The sequence below is a fragment of the Lithobates pipiens genome, unplaced genomic scaffold, assembly GCF_037356315.1.
Source record: "Lithobates pipiens isolate NorthernLeopardFrog02 unplaced genomic scaffold, aLitPip1_a1.2 Scaffold_16, whole genome shotgun sequence".
In the NCBI taxonomy this organism is placed as follows: Eukaryota; Metazoa; Chordata; class Amphibia; order Anura; family Ranidae; genus Lithobates; species Lithobates pipiens.
Window position 1 is genome coordinate 498,617,532 of NW_027507748.1, and position 23,123 is coordinate 498,640,654.

The 23,123-nt window shown below is 42.2% G+C and overlaps 1 protein-coding gene across 16 annotated transcripts in view; it reads left to right on the forward strand.

The window, feature by feature from the left end:
* The window catches only part of MYCBP2 (MYC binding protein 2), a 399,577-nt gene that overhangs the window by 267,373 nt on the left and 109,081 nt on the right, over positions 1-23,123 (forward strand). For 11 of the 16 annotated variants that reach the window (XM_077483080.1, XM_077483077.1, XM_077483078.1 and 8 more), the window contains 5 exons: positions 1,783-1,898; positions 7,389-7,486; positions 9,097-9,213; positions 9,975-10,115; positions 18,981-19,055. In XM_077483080.1, coding sequence (XP_077339206.1) covers positions 1,783-1,898; positions 7,389-7,486; positions 9,097-9,213; positions 9,975-10,115; positions 18,981-19,055 — 547 coding nt within the window. The remainder of the gene's footprint in view (positions 1-1,782; positions 1,899-7,388; positions 7,487-9,096; positions 9,214-9,974; positions 10,116-18,980; positions 19,056-23,123) is intronic. The other 5 variants (XM_077483083.1, XM_077483089.1, XM_077483093.1 and 2 more) reach the window with 2 other exon arrangements.

Consider the following 23,123-nt stretch of genomic DNA (forward strand, 5'->3'; position numbering starts at 1 on the left):
ATATCACAGCTTACCAGTCCTTTTTTCACTTGTTTTTTCCTTTTTCACCTGGTAATCCTGCCATTAACTCCCTTCCTCAGGGGGACAACAATGAGCAGGGATTGTTAGTTTTTCTGCTGAGTCCTTAGTTTTTTGCTAGTGTCCTGTAGGTGATGGGACCCTCATGGAGAAGTTTCCATGCTTACTGGATCTAATTTACTTTCCTTCAATAAACCTCTGCACAGTCTTCTAGAACAATTGAAGCAGTCCTTCTGGATTGAAACCTTGAGAACCATCCCCATACTCGCGCTGTGGGGCTGGCCTGTAATGTTCAGGCACTAAATCCTGCATTGGTGTTCACCTCAACATTTCCTGCAATATGTGTAGTTAGCCACAGGGTGATATGCAGGTCCAGAACCATGGTCTATTCCTATGGTTCCTAGACCCAAGAGTGCTTTCCAGGGCTATGCCCACTGTGGCAGACACAGCCTTGGACCATACAGTGACCAGATATATGGAAAGTTAAGACAGGTTTTGTCTTTTTATTCAGACCATTACTGTAGCCCAAAAGCTACAGCTACTTTTTGCTATACACTTATTATGAACTCCTGAATAGTATTTGTTAAACTATCATTTCGAGTCTATTCACTTGTTAAGTGTTAAACTTAAAAAATTGACAGTAAATATTCCACCATTCAGAGCTTCGTATCAGGTGACTTACAGGTGTTACATGAAATAACAGGTTGCACTGTTACCACCAAACTGCCAAGAGTCCTTTTTAAGGTACTCGGTTACTTCCTCCTCCACTTTTGACACAAGGCAAAGAGCATCATCTTAGACAGCAGTAGCAATGGGTTTTCTTTCAACCAAACAACCTTCTTTAAGGTCTTTTGCTCAGTCTTTGCGATAAAAAAAGCACCCCTCTGAGATTTACTATGTGTCCTTGGTTTCAGGGTTTCCTCATTTGAAGCTGTGTATTCAAGGCCCCTCCAACACAACATTCTGTTGGCTTTGAAAAAACTCATCTCCAGACTTCCCTATGCTTCTCTAGTCAAGCAAGGAACCCCCTAGCAAGGTGGATTACCAGTCCAGCATTGGAAATGGGAAATGCCTTGCTCCCACCTTCTTGAACAGTGAGAACAGATTCCAGCCTCACATGCTGGGAAGGAGTTTTTCAATCTCTCACAGTTCAGTATCTCCTGGACAGAAAAGCACTGCCCAACAATCTCTGTTCACATCTGAAAGTGGACAGCTGGAAGGCAGGGTTTCTCAGCAGTCATCCTCTGTACCAAAAGGCATGGTCCCTCCACCCCAACATCTTCAACCTTCTGTCATACATGGGGAACTTTAGATGTGTAGACATCCTGGCTTCCGGGTTCAACAAAAAGTTGCCCCTGTTTGTGACCAGGACCAAGGATCATTTATCACTGGCATTCGATGCTCTGGTAATCCCATGGACTCGGATCGATGTATGGCTTCCCTCCAGTGCGCATTCCTTCTCAACTGCTCCACAATGTAGAGGAAGAGAAAAAAGTTGCGCTTAACTGGCCCAGAAGAACCGGTTATGCAGCTATGCTCCCTCCTAGGAGATGACCCCTGGCCTCTCACAAAAAGGCCAGACTTGCTGTCACTAGGCACTCTGTACCATCTTGCTTCTCGGTCAGTGTCTTTTTAATGGCATGTCATACATCCTTGAAGACCTGGGCTTTATCTGACTGGAGGATTGGGGTATAATCTGACTTTAGGTGTGACTGAGCATAACTAAAAAAATAAATTTTATTAAATACATTATTATCTTCACAGGCCAAGTGAGAACATGTTGATAAGGGTCAACAATGATGGCACCTACTGTGCAAACTGGACCCCTGGAGCAGTTGGACTTTACACCATTCACGTTACCATAGATGGAATAGAAATTGGTATGTATTTTTATCTTATTCTTTGTGGAAGTGGTGATCAATTTATAGTATCTTATCAAATCAAGGCTTGACAAAATAGTGTTGGCAGTGTGCAAAGGTTTCAAGCTGCTGTTATACGCTTTTATAGAGTAATTTCAAAGGGCATCAGGGGAGATAAAACCCCTAACAGTTCAATTTTTTAGGGTGCACAAATGTCAAATTTAGCATGAGAAACTAGGTATTGGCTGGACTACATACATATTTATTACTCTTTAGATTTTTATTCAAATCACACAATACATTTCCCACACATACCCCCTCTCAAATATACCTCCCCCAACATAAGAGAAAAAAGCACCCCATTCCCATATTTGTGCTCCAGTCCTATCGCTTCAATCTTTTCTTAAGTTCCTCCTTCACTTTATTCCTTTTATGGACCATACTTCATTATTCCCCTTCTATATCATTGTTGGCTTCCCTTATTTACTCAACTGATTGTTCAAACAAGCCACCAATGCCAAATTTTCACACTTTTTTTTTTGAGGACTCCTCCTATGTTAGTCAATTCCTCATTGTTGCCGAGTATTTTGATAGAATTTTTTTTTGTAATATACGTTTTCGTGCCGTATACTTAGTCCTCAACCACATCACATGCATTTCAACTGGGAGGACATCTTCTGGTATAATTCCAGCAATGCTATTTTTGAGTCTAACGTCACCTGCGTAGAGCTTAAGGAGTTTAAAATGTCAAATATGCAGTTTGGGGCATTGCCACAGCATATGCATAAGTGTATCTATATCAGTAGTGCACCTTGGACAATTATATGTAACTGCTTTACCCCATGAATACAGCTTTAAAGGGGTATAATGGGCTCTATGAATAACTGAGTTAGACACTGAAGAAGGTGAGGGATCCCTGTCATCTTCACAATGCTCCTTTTTAAAAATGTCACACTCGCCATGCACCAAACGGTGCACTGCTTGGCGCATGCTGAGTGTGACAATTTTTTAAAAGGAGCTGGTCGTGGAACTCTAAGTTTGTGGAGAAATAGCCTGGAGACTGCACTTTATTAGCACTTTATACCTTTAACCACTTAAGGACCACCGCATGTAAATGTACGACGGCACAATGGCACCGACAGGCACAAGCACGTACATGTACGTGCTTGCCTTCCAGCGGGTGGCGGGTCCGATCGAACCCCCTCCCGCTGGCTGCGGCTGTCCGTTTCGCTTCAGTCAGTGTCACTGATTGCAGTGATCATTTACTGATCACTGCATTTAGTGTCAGTTGTGACAGTAAAAAGTGTCAGGGCCGTTGGTGTCAGGGCCGTTGGTGTCAGGGCCGTTGGTGTCAGGGCCGTTGGTGTCAGGGCCGTTGGTGTCAGGGCCGTTGGTGTCAGGGCCGTTGGTGTCAGGGCCGTTGGTGTCAGGGCCGTTGGTGTCAGGGCCGTTGGTGTCAGGGCCGTTGGTGTCAGGGCCGTTGGTGTCAGGGCCGTTGGTGTCAGGTCCAGGGTAGCCCCCCTAACCCCCTAATAAAGGTTTAACCCCCTGATTGCCCCTAGAGTTAACCCTTTCACCAGCGATCACCATATAAGTGTCACTGGTGACGCTGGATAGCCAGTTAGTTATTTAGGTTCTCGTCAGGTTTTTATAGCATTAGGTACTCCCATATACTACCCAATAAAGGTTTTAATCCCCCTGATTGCCCCCAGGTAACCCTTTCACCCCCTTTTGCCAGTGTCACTAAGCGATTGTTTTTCTGATCGCTGCATTAGTGTCACTGGTGCCGCTAGGTAACTAGTTATTTTTTATGTTCACCGCCAGGTTTTTATAGCGTTGGGTACCCCCATATACTACCTAATAAAGATTTGAATCCCCTGATTGCCCCTAGTTAACCCTTTCACCAGTGATCACCATATAAGTGTTACCAGTGACTCTGGTTAGTTTGCTTTTTATAGCATCAGGGCACCCACCATTTATTACCCAATAAAGGATTAACCCCCTGATCACCCGGCGGGTGATATCAATTAGGTTTTAGGGTCAGGGTCTGCGTCGCCCCAGGCAGCGCTAGGTTAGTGCCAGTACCGCTAACACCCACGTGCAAAGCATAAACCTCCCGTAGTGGTATAGAATCTGAACAGATCAATACCTGATCTGATCAGATCTATACTAGTGTCCCCAGCAGTTTAGGGTTCCAAAAAAACGCATTGTTAGCGGGATCAGCCCAGATACCTGCTGGCACCTGCGTTTTGCCCCTCCACCCAGCCCACCCAAGTGCAGTATCAATCGATCACTATCACTTACAAAACACTAAACACATAACTGCAGCGTTCGCAGAGTCAGGCCTGATGCCTGCGATCGCTGAGGGTGTTTTTTTTTTTTTTTTTTTTTTGGTAGCATTTTATATTTAAATGCTGAAGGCAGTGCTTGGTTTTCTGGGTCCTGTACGTGGCTAGGCTCCCAAAAAGTCCCCCACCTGTGGTATCCCCGTACTCGGCAGAAGCAGCAGAATTTATTTTGGGGTGTAATTTTATTTATGCCCATAGCATGTGTGAGCAATATATCATTTAGTGACAACTTTGTGCAAAAAAAAAAAAAAAATTGTAATATTCCTGCAACTGGCAAAATATAAAATATTTAATGGACTCAACATGCCTCTCAGTAAATAGCTTGGGGTGTCTACTTTCCAAAATGGGGTCATTGGGGGGGGGGGGGGGGGGGGTTGTGCTATTTTGGCATTTTATGGCCTTCGAAACTGTGATAGGTAGTGAGGCGTGAAATCAAAAAGTTGCACCCTTAGAAATCCTGAAGGCAGTGATTGGTTTTCGGGGTGCCGTAAGGGGCTAGGCTCCCAAAAAGCCCCACATGTGTGATATCTCCGTACTCAGGAGAAGCAGCAGAATATATTTTGGGGTGCAATTCCACATATAACTATGGCATGTGTGAGTAATATATCATTTGGTGACAACTTTTTGTAAACTTTTTTTTTTTTTTTTTAATTTTTTTTTTTTTTTGTGTCATCATTCAATCACTCGGGACAAAAAAAATGTTCAATGGGCTCAACATGCCCCTCAACAATTTCCTTGGGGTGTTTACTTTCCAAAATGGGGTCATTTGGGGGGGGGGTTGTACTGCCCTGCCATTTTAGCACCTCAAGAAATGAGATAGGCAGTCATAAATTAAAAGCTGTGTAAATTCCAGAAAATGTACTCTAGTTTGTAGACGCTATAACTTTTGCGCAAACCAATAAATATATGCTTATTGACATTTTTTTTACTAAAGACATGTGGATGAATACATTTTGTCCTAAATGTATGACTAAAATTTAGTTTATTTGATTTTTCTTATAATAAAAAGTAGAAAATATCTTTTTTTTTTTTTTTTTTTTTTTTTTTTACATTTTCAGTCTTTTTCCTTTTTATATCGTAAAAAAATAAAAATCGCAGAGGCAATCAAATACCATCAAAGGAAAGCTCTATTTGTGAGAATAAAAGGACGCAAATTTCGTTTGGGTACAACATTGCATGATCGCGCAATTACCAGTTAAAGCAGTGCAGTGCGGAATTGTAAAAAGACCTCTGGTCCTTAGGCTGACAATTGGTCTGGGGCTTAAGTGGTTAAGATTGGTTCAGAATTACCTGGGAACGTTATTAGCACTTTGTCAGCTATCCTCATTTCTGAAGCGATATTTAGCACTGCTTCATTACGTAGAACTATTAAAGTGGAGGGCCACCCTGAAAAAAAAAAAAAATACATTAAAAATTAGAAAAAAATCTTTACCAGAAATGCTTGTTGCTAGGCACATCATCCTAATCTGCCTCTTCCTCCTTCGCGGAGATCTTCTGTCTTCTCTCCTCCGTGCACTGTGTTCTGGGAACTGTGTGTCCCAGAACACAGCACGCCCCATTCACAAAGCACTGCGCGACTCACGCATGCCCAGTAGGAAACGGGGAGTGAAGCCGCAAGGCTGCACTGACTGTTTCCCTTAGCCAAAATGGCGGCGCCTGGACCTAAGACCGAGGGACGGGTCAGCCTCAGGCGGCCGACATCGTGGGCGCCCTGGACAGGTAAGTGTGCTTATTAAGTCAGCAGCTACAGTGTTTGCAGCTGCTGACTTTTAATTTTTTTTTTTTTTTTAAACTGACCCTCTTTAAATGCTGTAGTTTTTGGCACCCTCCATTATACATTATTCTACACACCCTGATGTTGTGTCTGTCTAACTTATTCTTGTCGCTCTTACTCATGTATGGGGATGGCGATGTTGCAGTATGTCAAGGATAAAAGAAAACCTGTCATGACAAAAGCACGGGGGCTGCCATTGCTGGACGACTTTCTGAAATTTCGAGCTGTCCTGCTCGCAAACTGCTTTCAGTATTACATTTATGGGCTCTTGACTTGCTTGTTATAGGTCTGTGTCTCAAGGTATTGAAGCCAGTCAATCTGTGTGACAGACAGGCATTCATACTTTTAGGAAAGGGTCTGCAGTGTTTTCCCCTGTTTTTTTAATGATTGGTGTACCTTAATGTAAAAATCCAGGCAGACTTGGGATAGTAATGCAGCTCTTGTGTTCATGAATACATCATCTTAACCATATTTTGTGTGCGGAAACTCCCGCGATTTTACACACACACCCATGCAAATGTAAACCTAGCCTAAATCCGAGGACTTGTATGCATTTCTTCTGTGTAGTTGGCAGTTTGCCTGGAGCTCGGCTTTAAGGCAAGTCTTGCATGAGATTTACTTAAAGTAAAACTGGTAATGCAAAATGTACCAGTGTCCCATCATTGAGGGTTTTTTGAGATCTGATTCATTTTCATTAGTTATAATTTATTTCTTGGGTTACACCATTTTATGGCTTGTACTTACAATGAGGGTCAGTTTTATAAGAAGAAAAAAATAGCCTTACCATTTTCCAGCGGATCTGCACATAGAATTGTTCTGTGAGAACTGGTCAAAAACAAATGTTCTTCAGGCTGTTATGCAAGTTTTAAATTGACCCCATGATGTGCACTAAATGGATCTCAGCCACTGGGTATTGAAACTGTTGCTATATGCTAAGAAAAATACCGGATTACATTCGCTAGGAAAGCATGCATCTAAATGTTTTATAAATACAGTTAAAATTACTCCTAATTTAGACTAATTGCGCATCTCCCACATAGGAATATATTGATTTGCTCTGATAAATCTGCATGTTTTAGCCAGTTACCTAGAACAGTGTGGTGAATTGAGTTAAATAAAATACTGTTTTGCAACCTTTACAGAATGCCCTTCTCTGCTGGTTTATCCTTAAAGAATGTTTTACTTTTTACTGCTCCAGCCCAAAGTATTAATGAGATATCGCTTTTTAGACAAGTCTTGGATCTATATTCCTCGTCTCCTTCTGTTTGGCAAGAGACAGTTGAACAGCAAGCAATACAGTACATCTTGCACATGCCCATATTTTTATAGATCTTTTTGGCTACTACTTTTTTTTTTCACTGTATTTTTGTAAAATTTGTTTTATTATAGATGCTGGGTTGGAAGTTAAAGTAAAGGACCCACCCAAAGGCATGATTCCTCCTGGAACTCAGTTGGTAAAACCTAAAGCAGAACCACAGCCAAATAAGGTTTGTATATATGATGGTTTTAAATTCACAAGGCATTTTGTAATCCGAAAACAAAAAAGTTGTATAACAAATAGTATTTGCCCTTTACCTAGATGCCCTGCAAAGGGGAAAAAAATGCTCAAACATTTGTATTTGGTGGCAAAAAGGATAAAGGGGGGAATCCTCTTGTTTTGTGGTCTAAATGTGAAAAGACTACAACTCGAGCAGCAGCTTCTACTTTATACAGAGACTTGCTTGCTTTAAGTGTGTAAATAAAAAAAATTAAAATAAAAGGACTCGAATTGGCAAAAAAGCACACCATGTTCCTTTTTAAGCCACTTAAGAAAATGGAAATTGGGATAATTTAGCAGTGGGTTTGACCATCTCTACTGCCTTGCCTTAAAATGCTTGGATGATGGTCTTAAAATGAAAGTTCTTTTCTACTTGTCATTTTATATAACAACATTTTTGTTAATTTAAAAAAAAATTTTTTTTTTTTTTCCCCATTTCTTTAAAAGAATGAGTGTGTGGGTGGTCCACTCTGTGGATTTATTTGTTGGTGTAAACCATAAAAGTTTATCGTTCAGTCACATTGAGGTTGATTTACCATAAGACCCCTTTCACACTTGAGGTGTTTTTCGGGCGCTTTAGCATTTAAAAATAGCGCCTGAAAACAGCCTCAGCTACAATCCCAGTGTGAAAGCCTGAGTGCTTTCACACTGGGGCACTGCGCTGACAGGACGTAAAAAAAGTCTTGCAAGAGGCTTCTTTGCAGTGCTGTAGAAGTGGTAAATACAAATGGGCAGTGCCGCTGCAGAAGCGCTTTCCAGGTGGTTTCAACCCTTTTTCGGCCACTAGCGGAGGTTAAAAGCGCCCTGCTAGCAGCGAAAAAGTGATGCAAAAACAGTAAAGCGCTGCTAATAAGAATTTAAAAATGGAGAGTGCAAAATCTGTTGCAGCTGTGCATGGTAGCCAGTCGGCTTCTAACTTCAACTTGTTCAATTAAGCTTTGACAAAGAAAAATTGGTTTCTATGCAGAGCTGCAACATATTTTGCACAATCCAGTTTTAGTAAATCAAACCCACTGTTTAATGGTGGTAAATAGTAGCCCTAGCATCAGAATATAGAACACAATGCAACCCAATCCTAATTGAGATGAAGCAGTTTTTAACTAGAAAGAGTTTGGAGTGAATATGAGGGGGGGTGCCTCGGAGCCATGTTGCAGGAAAATCGAGATCCACAGGCCCTAGGTTTATACATGATTTATTAGAATGAACACTGATGTGTGCAACTATAGATTTAAGAAAAAAAATTTGTTTTTAAAATGCTGTAAACTTGGTTGGCTTGTTTTCATGATTTATAATGCACAGGGAACCTTATCAGTTATACATGGTAAAGGGTGTCGTATTTTATGTGCGACCTATAAGAAGAGTTGGAATTCGTGTGTGTGTGTCCCCCCCCCCCCCCCCCCCTCCAAAGAACCATCACTTTAAATCTGGGAAACTAGCAACAACCTGTAACATTCAAGTTTTATCACCAAATATGTGGAGTATTGACCATTGCAAACTTCAGTATGGGTTGTGCGCTTTCGCTTAGGTTTTCTTTCCCTTCTGTCTACCTTTACTTTGTAGGTTCGCAAATTTGTGGCCAAGGACAGTGCAGGGCTTCGTATTCGTAGCCACCCTTCCCTTCAGAGTGAGCAGATAGGCATAGTGAAAGTCAATGGAACCATCGCTTTTGTTGATGAGGTAATAACTCAATAGACAATATGGTAAAAACAGATTTGACCTATACTGATATATCTATTTTTGAAATGTACACAGCATAGTTGGCTTATATACAATACCGTATCTTCTACTTGTATTTTAGTGACAGTACTAAGGTCCTTATTTAGCATGTCAAAGAGCAGTGCTCTAAACTGTATTCAGCATTAATCAAGCTGCCATCTGTTATGGAAATCTCATTGATCACTGCAAAGCATTGCTCACTGCAAAGCATTGCTCTTTACACTGGTTTAAATAAGACCTAAAATGATAAAGGATAGTATATTTCCATTCACCTTTCGCTTTTTAATGTTAGAAACTGAAATGTTACTGTCTAAATGGATTATGGAAAAACATTCAGCTGACTCTTTACCCAAAAAAAAAAAATACATCTTGTAAAGCGTAGCGTCTCCTTTTTAAAATTGCAATATTTTATTTTACAGATGCTGCTTTCTTGTCCCTTTTTATTTCTTAGTGTGTATATATTTCTGCTTTATCCATTGGTGATGGACGCTGCTAGTTCTGCTTGCTTTTTGCCATCCTCTTCTCTTGTTTAATCACTTTAGCAGTCCCACTTTCCCACACTATTTCACTATACACTTTCCTTCACATCTGTCACCAGTATTGCCTGTTAGATCCCCGCACCTACCAGTGTCCCTCAGAAATCACCATATAGGTAGGCCTTGCTGGTAGTGAATGTGTTACAGGAGAGCGTGGCTCGCTATTGTTGCTTGTTTCCCATCTAGATCCACAATGATGATGGTGTGTGGCTTAGACTGAATGATGAGACAATAAAGAAGTATGTTCCTAACATGAATGGTTACAATGAAGCTTGGTGCCTGTCATTTAATCAGCATCTTGGCAAAAGTCTGCTGGCTCCTGTTGATGTAAGTAAAATTTAACGCAAAATGTATGGGTACAAATGCCTTACATTGCAGGTCTACAGTCTATTTGTCTGGATTGATGTGTTAAAAAAAAAAAAAAAAAACTAGGTTACATAAGTTTTTTTTTTTCTTTTTTTTTTTTTTGTGTCTCTGGTTTAGTATCTTTTACAGTCTCTACTCCTGTAATACAACGCCAATAGAATGGAGTTTCAGCCAACATAATCCAACAATTCTCAGAGGGAAAACTCCCCACCTTTTCATTTTCCTCGGTCGTCTTGGCTCCTTTTGTAAAAGCCTGTTTTACGGTAGATTAATATAAAATTAATTATAGCAGTAAGTTAGGGCTCATGCACATGAACGTCTAAAGCATGGGAGCTTAATCCATGGCCCGCAGATCATGTGAACCCTCTGATGTGGCCTGCGACCTACAACCATTGAAGCTAATAACCATGCTCTGGAATGGCTGGTTGACAAGCCCAAATTACAATCGGTTGCCGACTCTCCATCCCAGAGCATCAGCATGCAAGTTTCCAGCACCTGCAGCAGAGGAAGGGAGCAGGAGCCACATAGGCTGATGCTTCCTCTGTAGTGCCAGCTTTCAGACTAATCTGCAAGTGCAATGCAGTGCCCCTGCAGCATTCCTGCAGGTTAGCTGCACTGAGCCGTAGACTTTTTTTTTTTTTTTTTTTTTTTTTTTTTTTTTCCCCCTACAGGTTTGGGGCGCTTTCTGAAAGTGTAACGGAAGACTATGGAAAGGTGCAGCTAACACGCATGTGCACTGTGCTGCACCCGAGGTGTGGAAAAAACACAGCAAATTGGTGTGAACTGTCTTTTTAGGGGTCTCAGGACAGTAAGGGCTCGTTCACATTTGTGGTAAAACCCCATAGTTCATTGTGGCCTGCAACCTGAAACCAAATCACTAGCTTTCGCTCTTCAAAAGGTTGAAGAAACCCGCTCTAGAGGCTCCAAAATGTAACATGGGGGGGAGGGACATGAGTACACCAGATGAGCATGCTTGGGTAAATGCTAATGCAGATACCTTTTTAGTATCTACATGAGTACAAGCATGTACAGCCTTTCACAAAGAAGGCTTTGACTTTGCTTTCTATTTAAATGGTTCCAGACAGCTTTTCTGCCTGTATGTCGTCACATGCATTAGCGGGGGGGGGGGCGCAGAGAGGGAGCTAATCAGCGGGTCCAGCAGACCCGATGTCCTCTGGCCTTTCGCAATTGTTCCCGGAAGAGGCAGAACGACGATCTGCCTATGTAAACAAGGCAGATTGGCAGTCATTGTCCTAAGGAAAGCAGAGACACTGATCTTTCTTTTTGTCCAGTCAAACCATCCTCCTCACAGTTGGAAAGCACTCCCTAGGGACACACGTAATCCTTTGATCGTCCCTGGTGTTAACCCCTTCCCCGCCAGTATCATTAGTACAGTAAGAGTGCATATATTACTGATCATTGTATTAGTGTCACTGGTCCCCAAAAGTGTCAAGTATCAGGTGTCCAATTTGTCCACCGCAATGTCAGTCCCACTAAAAATTGCTGATTGCTGTCTTTACCAGGAGAAAAAAAAGCTGAATACATGTTGGCCGAAATGTTAGTTTTTTTTTTTTTTTCCCAAAATTGTCACATTTTTTGTTAATGGCTCAAAAATAAACTGCAGAGGTGATCAAATACCACTAAAAGAAAGCTCTATTTGTATATATATATGTGTGGAGAGATGGAGAATAAAAATTTTTTTGTTTTTTCCTACATTACGGAACAGAGTGAAGCTATTATTGTTTACTGGGTTGTACTTCATCTCCGGATGAATTGATATTGGTAGACCAAAGGTCATTGGACAGGAAGTTATCTCCTATACATCCCAACCTATAAGGAAGTACTTCAGTTTTTTTTTTGCCCGTAATGTGACCTGAGCGCTGGACACCAGGCATTCCTGCAGGGTGCTGTACAGGTCTAAGGGAGTGGATCCTAAAACATTAAAAGGGTACCCAGTCCCAGATAGTGAAAGGAACCCGCTGTGATGGGTGAAGATTGGGCAGTTTGTTTCGAAGGTTGCCCTGCCCTTGGATGGGTAAGTGAGATAGTTTGTAGCTACTGGGGGGGGCGGCCTCTCAGTATGTTGTGTGTACACCGAGCTGCGCATGCAAGATTGTTGCATAGGTTCTTGGCGAGTCCTATTAAATGGACTCCATTCTAGGGTAAAATACTAAACCCAGGTACTCCCTTTTTGTGACTTGCAATGTCGTCAAAAAAAGCAGGGTTTAACACTACAGGGAAAGGCACACCTATGTTGTTGGTAGCTCCTGAGGAGCTAAGTCATAACCCTAGTGTTGTATCACCTGAGAGACCAGAGGCTTCTGGGCAATCTGAGCCGCTGCGACTGTCTGGTATTGTGCCTACAGTCAACACTGCTTCACCTTGTTTCATCAGGAATGAATTGTCCTCAGCCCTAGCCGGGTTAGAGCACAGGATTGCTGGCATGATTGCCTCCATCCCTCAGGGTGCCAAGAACCGTGACCTAGCCCCTTCCCCTGAGCCTCTTAATTTGGAGCAGAAATGGGTTGAGGAAGGAACAGCTAGATAAGGACTTGGGAAATGGCATGGTGAATGAGTCTGCTTCTGAGGAATCTGGGCCAGAAGATGTATAGTTGGTATAAGCCTCAGTTGCAGAAGCTTTTCATCAAGGCTGTTACCAAGATGGTTCATTCTGCCTTTAAGTTGCCACCTGCAGCATTTTCAGAGCCTCCCATGTCCTCTTTAGGGTTTCTAAATCCTCCTCAGGCTGCACAGGCTTTCCCCTTGCACCCACCATTGGAACAGGCAGTGTATGCTGATTGGGGACATCCTCACAGGATTTTTATTCCTCCTAAGATATTTTCCCTTTTATATCCCATTGAGGAAAAGTTTAAGAAATGGAGCATGTCAGCTGTAGATGCCACAGTCTTCTTTAAACAAGGTCCTAACTTGTCCAGTGAATAACACACAGGGCTTGAAAGACCCTGTTGACAAGAAACTGGAGTCATTATTAAAGGCTTCCTTTTCTTTGGCCAGTTCAGCTATTCAGCCAACTGTTGCAGCAATTGGAGTCTGCCAGTCCTTAAAGGATCAGCTCAGACCTGACAGGCCAACCAGGAGGATGATCTTGCTGAAAATAGGGCAGATATTCCTTGAGCGCTGTGTTTTTGCTATAGATGCATTAAAAGATTTTACACAGCAAGTCTGGTTCTCCTGTCTGTGCACATGTGCAGACTTGTGTGGATTAAGAACTGGTCAGCCGGGCTTATGTGTAAGAAGTTATTAGCAGGGTTCCAATTTCATAAGGAACGTTTGCTGATCTGGATAAATATATCCAAAAGATTTCCTCAGCAAAGTTCTTTACTTCCTGTAATGAGGACCAAGTGTTCTTAGTTTTTAAATCTAGGGACTTCTTCAGGTATGTCTGCGCTCAGGCAGTTCTGCGCTCAGGCAGTTCTGCGCTCAGGCAGTTCTGCGCTCAGGCAGTTCTGCGCTCAGGCAGTTCTATCGCCGACAGGGCGCTAAAGCCAGGGTCAAGTCGCAAGGCCAGAAAATCCCGGGTCAAGAACTTTTAAACCCGGCACCAAGCCCTCTTGAGGGACGCTCCCACTCTATTGGGTGGGGAGAAGGCTACTTCAATTTTCGGACATTTGGTGAAAGTGGTGCAGGACAAGTGGGTCACTTCAACAGTGTCCCCCTCAGAGATTTCTAAGATCCAAAGTTGCTGTGGATCCTCCAAAAAAAACCTGTTTCAAGCAGTAGTGCATCAGGGCGTGATACAGGTGCCACGTTTTATTTGAACATGTTCACGATTCTAAAACCAAATGGGGACATAAGGCCAATCTGGGACCTAAGATCTGTTAATCCAATCCGTCAGCATGCAGTCCGTCTGCTCGGTAGTAGCCTTGCTCCAGATGGAAGACTTCTTGGCCTCCATAGATATCAAGGACACTTATTTACATGTACCTATCTTTCAACCTCATCAGAGGTTCCTGCAATTTGCAGTAGAGAACATAATTTCCAGTTTGTGGCACTGCTCTTCAGGCTTACCTCAGCACCCCGGGTGTTTACAAAGATCCTAGCACCTGTACTGGGTCTTTTAAGGGCCCAGTGGATTTTGGTGCTTGGTTAATTGAGTGATCTCTGAGCAGGTAATCATCCACTACAGGCCCTGGAACAGTGTAGCCTGCACAGTGCAATATTTAGGAAACCTAGGCTGGGTAAATACCAATAAGTCAGCCTTGAGACCAGCTCAGTCTCAAGTATCTAGGTCTGACCCTGGATACGATCTAGGCAAAGGTTTTTCTGCCACCGGTTAAAATTTGTGCCCTGAAGGATCAGGTAAGGGCCACCAGGCAACCCTCCATTCGTCTCTGTATGTGTCTTCTGGGAAGGATGGTGTCCTCCGAGGCAGTTTACTATGCCCAATTTCATTCCAGGCCTATACAACAAGACATCCTGTCTGCTTGGAACAGGAGAGCACAAGCCCTGGATTACCCCATGTCCTTATCTCCCCAGGCAGCTTATGTCTAAGCAGCTGGTTGCAGGATCAGAACCTGCAAAAGGGAAGAAACTCACTCCTGGTTTCTTGAAGAGTATTGACCACAGATGCCAGTCTCTCGGGCTGGGCAGCAACCCTAGAGGGGCTCACAGCTCAGGGGAGATGATCAAGGGCATAGCCTGCCCATCAAGTTATGGGAGGTATGTCTGACAATGCCACTGCAGTGGCTTATATCAACCACCAGGGTGGGTACCAGGAGCCGTTTAACTCAAGAGGAGGTGAAGCACATATTAACCTGGGCAGAGGGACATGTGCCGGTTCTATCTGCGGCCCATATCCCCGGAGTAGAGAACTGGAAGGCAGATTATCTCAGCCACCAGAAGATCTGCCTGGGGCAATGGTCCCTACTACACCCGAACGTGTTTTTTTAAATCTGCCAGTGTTGGGGATGGCCATAGGACGATCTATTGGCATCCAGGTTCAACAATAAGCTACAGCAGTTTGTGTCCCGAACAAGGAATCCGTTGCCAATTGAAGCAGATGCACTAGTAGTTCCATGGAGCCAGTTCTCCTTGGTTTATGCTTTCCCCGATTCCTCTCCTTCCACATTTGTTGCGCAGGATTTGGAGAGAAGAGGCTCCAGTCATCCTGGTGGCACCAGCCTGGCCCAGAAGGTTCCCAGAGATTGGCAATAGACAAGCCATGGACGTTTCCATTCGGCCCCGATCTGCTGTCTCAAGGTCCTATATTCCACCCCAATTTACAGTCTCTAAGTTTGATGGCATGGCTATTAAAGCCAGGATGTTAAAGAATTGAAGTGTCTACCCTAGTTAAATGCCAGAAAAACGGTCACTAAGAAGCTCTATTATAGGATCTGGAAAACCTATATTGCTTTGTGTGAAGCCAGAAATGGCATCCTCAAATGCATGATTGGGAGAATTCTCTTTTCTACAGTTAGCTGTGGACATCAGATTGGCTTTGGCTTTGAGTACAATCGGGGCCTTTGTCAGTATTCTTCCAAGGCCCTTGTGCCACATACACAGGACCGGACTTTTTGACAGCAAAGGTTCGACGGAACGAATCCATCGGACAATTCGATCGTGTGTGGGCTCCATCGGACCTTTGCTGTCCAAAAATCTGACGGACTTTAGAAATGGAACATGTTTCTAATTTTTCGTCCGGAACTCTGCCGGGCCCAGTTCTTATTGAGAACTCCATTTGTGTGTATGCTAGTCCAGACAAAAATGGACGCTAGGGCAGCTACTGGCTATGAACTTCCTTATTCTAGTCAGGTCGTACGTCATCACGTTCGAATCCGTTGGACTTTGGTGTGACTCTCTGTGTGTGTGTGTGTGTGTGTGTGTGTGTGTGTGTGTGTGTGTGTGTGTGTGTGTCCAAGTCCGTTCATTCAGAAAGTACATCGAAAGTCCACGGGAAGACCCTCGGACCTAGTCCATCAAAGTCCAGTCGTATGTACGTGGCATTAGCCTCCCTTTCACTGATCTGAACCTTTATGCAGGGCTAACTTATTTGCTTCCCCCCATTAGGTCACCTATGTGTCCTTGGGACTTAAACCTGGTACTGTCAGTGTTACAGAAACAACAGTTTGAGGCTATCAAGGAAATTCCATTAGTCTTGCTGTCACACAAGCTAGCCTTCCTGATGGCTATCACCTCGGCTGGAAGGGTGTCAGAGTTGGTGACCATTTCGTGCAGGGGAACCATACTTGATCCTTCACGAGACCGTTCCCATAATTTTTGCCAAAAGTGGTGTCAGCCTTTCATTTGAAAAATAAAAGGAAATTATAATATTATAGGAAATTATTTTGCCTTTTTTCTCTCAGCCTCGTTCGGTGCAAAAGAAATGACTGCACTCCTTGTTTGTAGTGTGAGCAGTCCGTTTTATTTTTATAGATCTTTTGATATCCAACAAGATTTTAGTTATGATGGTCAGGTGTCCACAAAGTAATCTAAAATGGCTAATACCTAAGCTACTTTATTTTATAGTAGCTTTACCTCAAATTATGAAATGAAAAATTGTGGAATTGGACTTATTTGACCCAAGATTTAATCATTGGTCAAATGGGTAAGAAAGGAACAAAGGTTCTAGCTTTTCATTGCCAACTGCATCAGTCTTTTTCTAAACAGTGCGACTATATACAGCTGTACATGCTTGCAGCAATAGGCAATGCCTCTATAGTTTAAGTTTAAACTTAAAGTGGTTTTAAAGTCAGAAGGTTTTTACTTTGATGCGTTCTCTGCAATAAGGTAAAAAAAAAAAAAGCTTGTTTAGCTCCCCCACCAGCCCCACCAATGTATACCTGAGCCCAATCTCGATCCAGTGCTATGCCTGAGTAGCGGCTCTCTCCTTTCTCTCCCTCCTCCCTGGATGTGAAGGCAGCAACAGTAACTATTAGATCCTGCTGTGGTCAATCAAATCCTGTGAGGTGGAGCCGAGTCACACGGTTTGTCAATGAATACACAAATCTCTGCTCAGGATCGGGCCCTCACCTCTACCCCCATAGCAAGCACTTGTTATGGGGCAGAACAAGATAAGGATCCAAGAGTGCCAGCAGGCGACCCCACAAGGGGAGGCTTTGGGCTGATAGGTCATTCATACTTGCATGCCTATGTGTCATTTTGAGACAAAAAAAAAAACGTTAAAAGCTCCATTCTGTTTAATGGATGAGGGCCAGTAATAGTTGGTAGACTACCCGCTTGGGATGGAAGGAGGTTGAATACCTTCTTGGTACCAGACAGTCATAATTTTTATGGCTTCTAAATGTAAATTGAGCAGAAAGACCTTTTCTGTCCATTGCTATACTTTACAAAGATGCATTTTATGCAGCCAGAGAACATCCACAATAGACTCTTAAGTTATTTGCTGTATATATCTTGTGACATTGCTTTATTTTTTTTTTATTTATTTATCTGAAGTTTGATTTTATAGTACAGCAAAACCAAAGAACAAAGTGTGAGTGTGTCCAAGCAACCTTCCTATATAAACCCTTGAAAGTTGCATAGCAAAATCCAGCTTTGTTCCCAAGTTGTATGTTCATGTATTGCTTTACCTGTACGTTGACCCTGAAGAACAATAGAGCATTTTCTGAGACCCTATAAACTGAGCTTTGGGCAGTTATGGGGACTTTAGGATTTCATTGTTGCTTTATACCCCATCTGACTGTCATATGAACGCTCATAGATAAAAGGCTGAGGGCTCATTCACATTGCCCCAGATTGCACGGATTATGCTGCGTTTCACTACAGAGGTGATTTACATGGGCATTGAAAATGCATTGTTTTCACATGACCCCTTTCTCAAAAATTCATGTTGAGCATGAAATTGTCTTTTTTTTTTTTTTTTTTTTTTACGGTTGCAGTAAGGAAATAACGTAAAATACACAACACATGCTAAACATATATGGAATGTCATCAAAAATGTGTTGTTGCTATGTTAATTCTGTATAATGTGTGCTTTCTATGAAAAATGTTTTGGACTGCATACAGTATAAATGACTCGAAGGCTCTTTGACTGTTATTGGGGGTCATAAAGCCTTCTAGTGTTACCTACTGCACGGTCTTTAAAAAAAATAAAAAAGGTGTTTGGTAAATGACCCCTAAGAACTGATTTCTCAGTAGATGTATAGCAAAATTGTGTGTTAAAATTTTTTGCTGTTTTTCATTCAATAGCAAGTTTGAGTACAGTAGAAAAATGCATACCACTATTTAAAGTATACTTGTCATGAGAGAAATGTGGGCTGCCATTGCCTCTGCCCTCCTGAAAATGTTAAGACTAGCTGCCTCTGGCCGCTGTGAATCACATTCATTTTCTACTCTATTCTAAACCCAGAACAAAAATTTAGAAAAAAAAAAAAGTTAGAATTCCTCGATGAAGGCAAAAATAAGATTGACACTACTCAAGTATTAAAATGATAAGCAGGCAACTTGCACTATCAGGAGGAAAAGTCCACAGCTGCAACTCGCGTGTTTCTCTCATGGCAGATGTATTTTTAAAAATGCTTTATTCATTTGAGAGGTGATCTGCTATATGAATTTTTGTTGTAAACATTTACCATTTACACCTGACATCTTTGACATTTTTTATTTGGGGATTGTGTTCAATTGTTTTCTGGTAAATGGCATGACACACTACATCCAGGCCAAGGTTTGGATGTTTAAAGCTGGTTTGTATTGCTGTTAATTTAAGGTTAAATTATTTCCGAAGTATTGTACATCCTAAGTAGTGCAAGTCTTACTGTGCTTTTTCCTGTATTAACTGTATTTTATGCACTTTGCTACTTCTACCCCATTTTCTCTGCTATTTCTCTCTCAAACTCTGTTGCTCAGAATATCTTTTATGCTAGCCAAGGAGCCAGGGACTTGGACTTTTTATCTTGGACTGCTAAAGGTTTTCTCCCCAAGGTGAGTTGCACTGTACCAGGCTGACTCGGTCTTTTCTTTCCTGTGGCATATTCTTCCTGACAACAAGTCTTTTCTCAATCTGTTTTCTGGCATAGTGCATAGAAAAATATTAACAAGGTAAGCAGACAGTTGTTGCAAGCCTAAAACTAGTAGGCGTGAAACCAAATGATTTCCCTTTGTACAGTGATTTGCTTTACTATGTGTACTTTAAACAACCAAATCCTTTTCTCTATCATCCTTTGAGGGACATGGCTTGATAAACCTAGGGTCTTGCTACCAGTTAGGGATGTTTAACCTGTGGCCCCCTCCAGCTGTTCCAGAAATACAAGTCCCATGAGAATTGCAAGGATGACAGTTAAGACTCCCCAAGGCAGAGGCATGATGGGACTTGTAGTTCTGCAAAATATGGAGGGCCACAGGTTGAACACCCAGCCACCATCCTTTGTGATGTATTAAGGATGTGTCCCTCAATGGACTCCTAGTCAAGCATTTTGTGGGGACACCGCTTTAGTAGGTAACCAAGGGTTAAACTGTAGGTGGCAGTAATACCCTAAGTGTCTTACTATTGAGCTGTATCCCTTAATTGATTCTGAGAAAAGGATTTTACTTGATTACACAAATACTCTTCTTAAAGGTACAATTGAATTTCTGTGTAGAGGGCCATCCATCAATGCTTAGTGATTTTAAGGAGGGCATGAGTTGGGGTTGATGCAAAGACATCAGTGGTAACGCTGAAGTTGCTACAAAGGCTCACAGCTGAGGTGAAAATGTCTATAGCAAAATAAATTTGCACCACAAGATTAGGCTTCATGAGGAAGTGATGGGAAAAATCTGCAATTTTCCTATAAATCTGGAGTTTACCAAAAGGCAGAAGACATGCATGCAAAAAAGGTTCTTTGGTCTGTTGAGACTAAAGAAAAATGCTTAGTGTGGTCTAAAAAAAACAAGTGAACCATGGCGGAGGTAGCATAAATTTACAGGGTTGCTTTCATGGATTGGGACTGCAGAATTGAGGATGAGCTGGGTTGTAGCAAGGTGCAGGGGTGGTATTAGAAGGAAAACCTGTTTTTGTCTATGATTTGACCTGGCCAGAATCACTTTTCAGCAGCACAATTTCCATTTGCACGCATCCAAGGTAACACTGGAGGGGATTAAAACCAAGAATCCAGATGTCTTAGGAGGTCTTGTTAAAAGTGAGAATAGGCAAACATTCCAAGATGAGGAAGGGAAAAGCTATGTTGAAATAAAGGAGTTTTAGGGTTAGGATGGAAAGCTGGGTTAGAGGTCTCTGAAAAGCCTTGTTTAAAGGACTGTAGATGTGTGCAGCTACTTGGGCAAAGTCTTGAGCAATCTGTGGCACATGTAAGAACAAGCAAGCAGACAAGGATGCCAAGCATCTGAGTGTAGAGGGTGGTAGAAATGTAAGTTAGGAAGGGATAAAAATGCACTCGCAGGATGGAGAGGATTAAGCAGCATGTGTTCCAATGCGAGAGCAAAGCCCTCTGGAGAGCCATGTTCTGTTAGGATGTAGCTAGATGGATACAGAGCTGCACCAGAAAGCTGCAGGAGTGTGGTCGCTTTTATCCACCTTGTAACACAAGCCGCCCAACTCATTCGATCCTACCAAGGAGTGCCGAGCATGGCCGGAGGAGACAGCCCAGAAGACCTGCATCTCACTACCACCTGCTTGAGCTCCAAGGTGGGTAACAGCAACCACACGCTGGCAGCTTTCTGGTGCAGCTCTTTACACCCCTACCGATCTCTGCAACACTACACGGCTCTCCAGAGGGCTCCACTCGCATTGAAACACATGCTGTGTGCTCTCCATTTTGTGAGTGCATTTTTATGCTATCCTTGTCTGCATTTCTACCAAGCTCTACACCTGAATGTTTAGCACCCTTGTCTCCTTTGTTCAAACATTCCAGGATCCATATGTGCAATTTTGATGGGGGGGGGGGGGGTGCTAGGAAAAGCGGACCCTACCTATTTGGGTGACGTTCTGCTTTAAGGAATAGCTGTCAGAGTATTTTTAGGAATTGCACAAAAGCTGTTCCACCTGCAAGCCCTTTTGCAAAGACCCAATCTATATATGTGGCTCCCTTAACCTCTTGTAGCTTATAAATCGCCTGCAACAATAGATGAGATCCAAACTTTTTAAAAAACTGGATCCTGAGGAATGCTTTTTAGTGGGGAAATTTACTATCGGAGTTAAGTGCCCCTTCTGCTGCTGCCTTCTTGTTTAGGCAAAACCTTCCCTTTCTGTTGTCCGAACACCCCTTACACTATATAATCTAATGCTGGTGTGGCAAGGATTAATAAAACTGAGTCATAACAGGCTTTCATCAAGAGTAATGGGAACATAAAATGCCACTCCAGGTGAGTGATGGTACCAGGTAGGCTGGGGAACGGACTCCTCCCAAGGGTGCTAGCTTCGGCTCAAGCCTATGCAATTTAGCTAAACAGAATGGATGGCTGCACACACAGGTAGTGATGAATTTCCTATATTGTAAAATTTGTAACCTGAATAACGCCACAGGACAGGCAAAACCGATGGACACGTTTCACACATCGATGCTCTGCTTATTCATTATGCAATGAATAAATGCAGTGTTGCTGTGTGAAATGCATCTACCTGTAGAGTCCTCACTACCTTGGTGTGCTGACATCTATTCCTTTTATCCCTCATTCATCAAGAGTGCACAACTATGCTGCCCTTTCCACTCAGAATCTCCACTCATAGAAGCTGCACTTCAGTTTGTATAAATACAACCGAATCTATGAATGAAGGACAAGCAGATGGTTGAAGGGTCCACCCCCTCCATTCATAAATCCTATTTCATTCATAGAAGCTTTAGTATGGCTTCCTTAAGTGTAGGTGTAAAGGATGGGCATGGTGGGGCAGTCTTGAGTGCCCCCATCGCTGTAATTGACAAGGCATCAGAGGAAGATGTCACATAAAGTAGTGTTCCTTGTGCTTTATTTTTTTTTTTTATTAACTTTGGGCCTTAGGCTTTGATCATTTGGAGTTCCTCAACTTGAATTTTTTTTTTTTTTTTTTTTTTTTTTTTTTTTTTTATAATCCGTCTGTTATTGGTGATAAATTTATGCAGCCCATGTGCCCCTTCCAGGAAATTCCAAAGCAGTTAAGCTGGCTTTTTTCTTTTTTCTTTTACTATACATCTCTCAATTGCCTTTTGACACGTTCCCAAGTGTATTATTGCATTTTACAGGGGTGGTCATGCAGAGCCTTTTTGCCCAGAATTGAGTTTAGGCCCAAGATTTTGTTAGCATTCTTGAACCTAGCCCTGGTCAAATTATGTTTTGGTTGTGCCTTCATAAAGCTTAAATCCTGTTTTGGGTGTTGTGTTATTTAAAGCATCAATTTTGTTACCTTGATACCTGTGGGTGAAGGAGCACTATGGGAACCTTATTATGAACAATAACAGGTGCCCAACGGAACCATACATGTCAGTTTAATGTGACGTTTGGTTGATATAAGCTTTGCACAATTTCGTCCATTTTTTTAAGCGTAATTTTATACAATCCTTTGTATTTTTATGTCAAAGTTCATTTTTATTGCAATAAAAATCTTTACATTTTGAAGAAATTACTATAGCCATTTATGTAAATGTATAAAAGCGCAAATGTTTCTTATTTTTCCACATTGTGTGTCATATAAAAGATATTCAAAACTGTGACACAATTGTCATGCCCATAATAAAAGCTAAATGTATGTATACTAGGCCTGCAGAGAAACGTGTTTGTTTTTGGTAATATATTTAAAAGTTATGTCAGTATTTTGTTCGCTGCCCTGTTGTCCTTGTACGTGTGTGTGTGTGTGTGTGTGTGTGTGTGTGTGTGTGTGTGTGTGTGTGTGTGTGTGTGTGTGTGTGTGTGGCGTGCATTCTTTGAAATAAGCATGGAGGTCCTGTAATGAATACTGGTTCTCTCTGGTCCCTGATCATGACCATTTATTGCACTGTAAAATGCATGCTCACAAGTGCATGCAACATCCTCACTGCATGTTAAGGAAAAAAAAAAAGTATGACCATCTTTGCCTTCATTGGT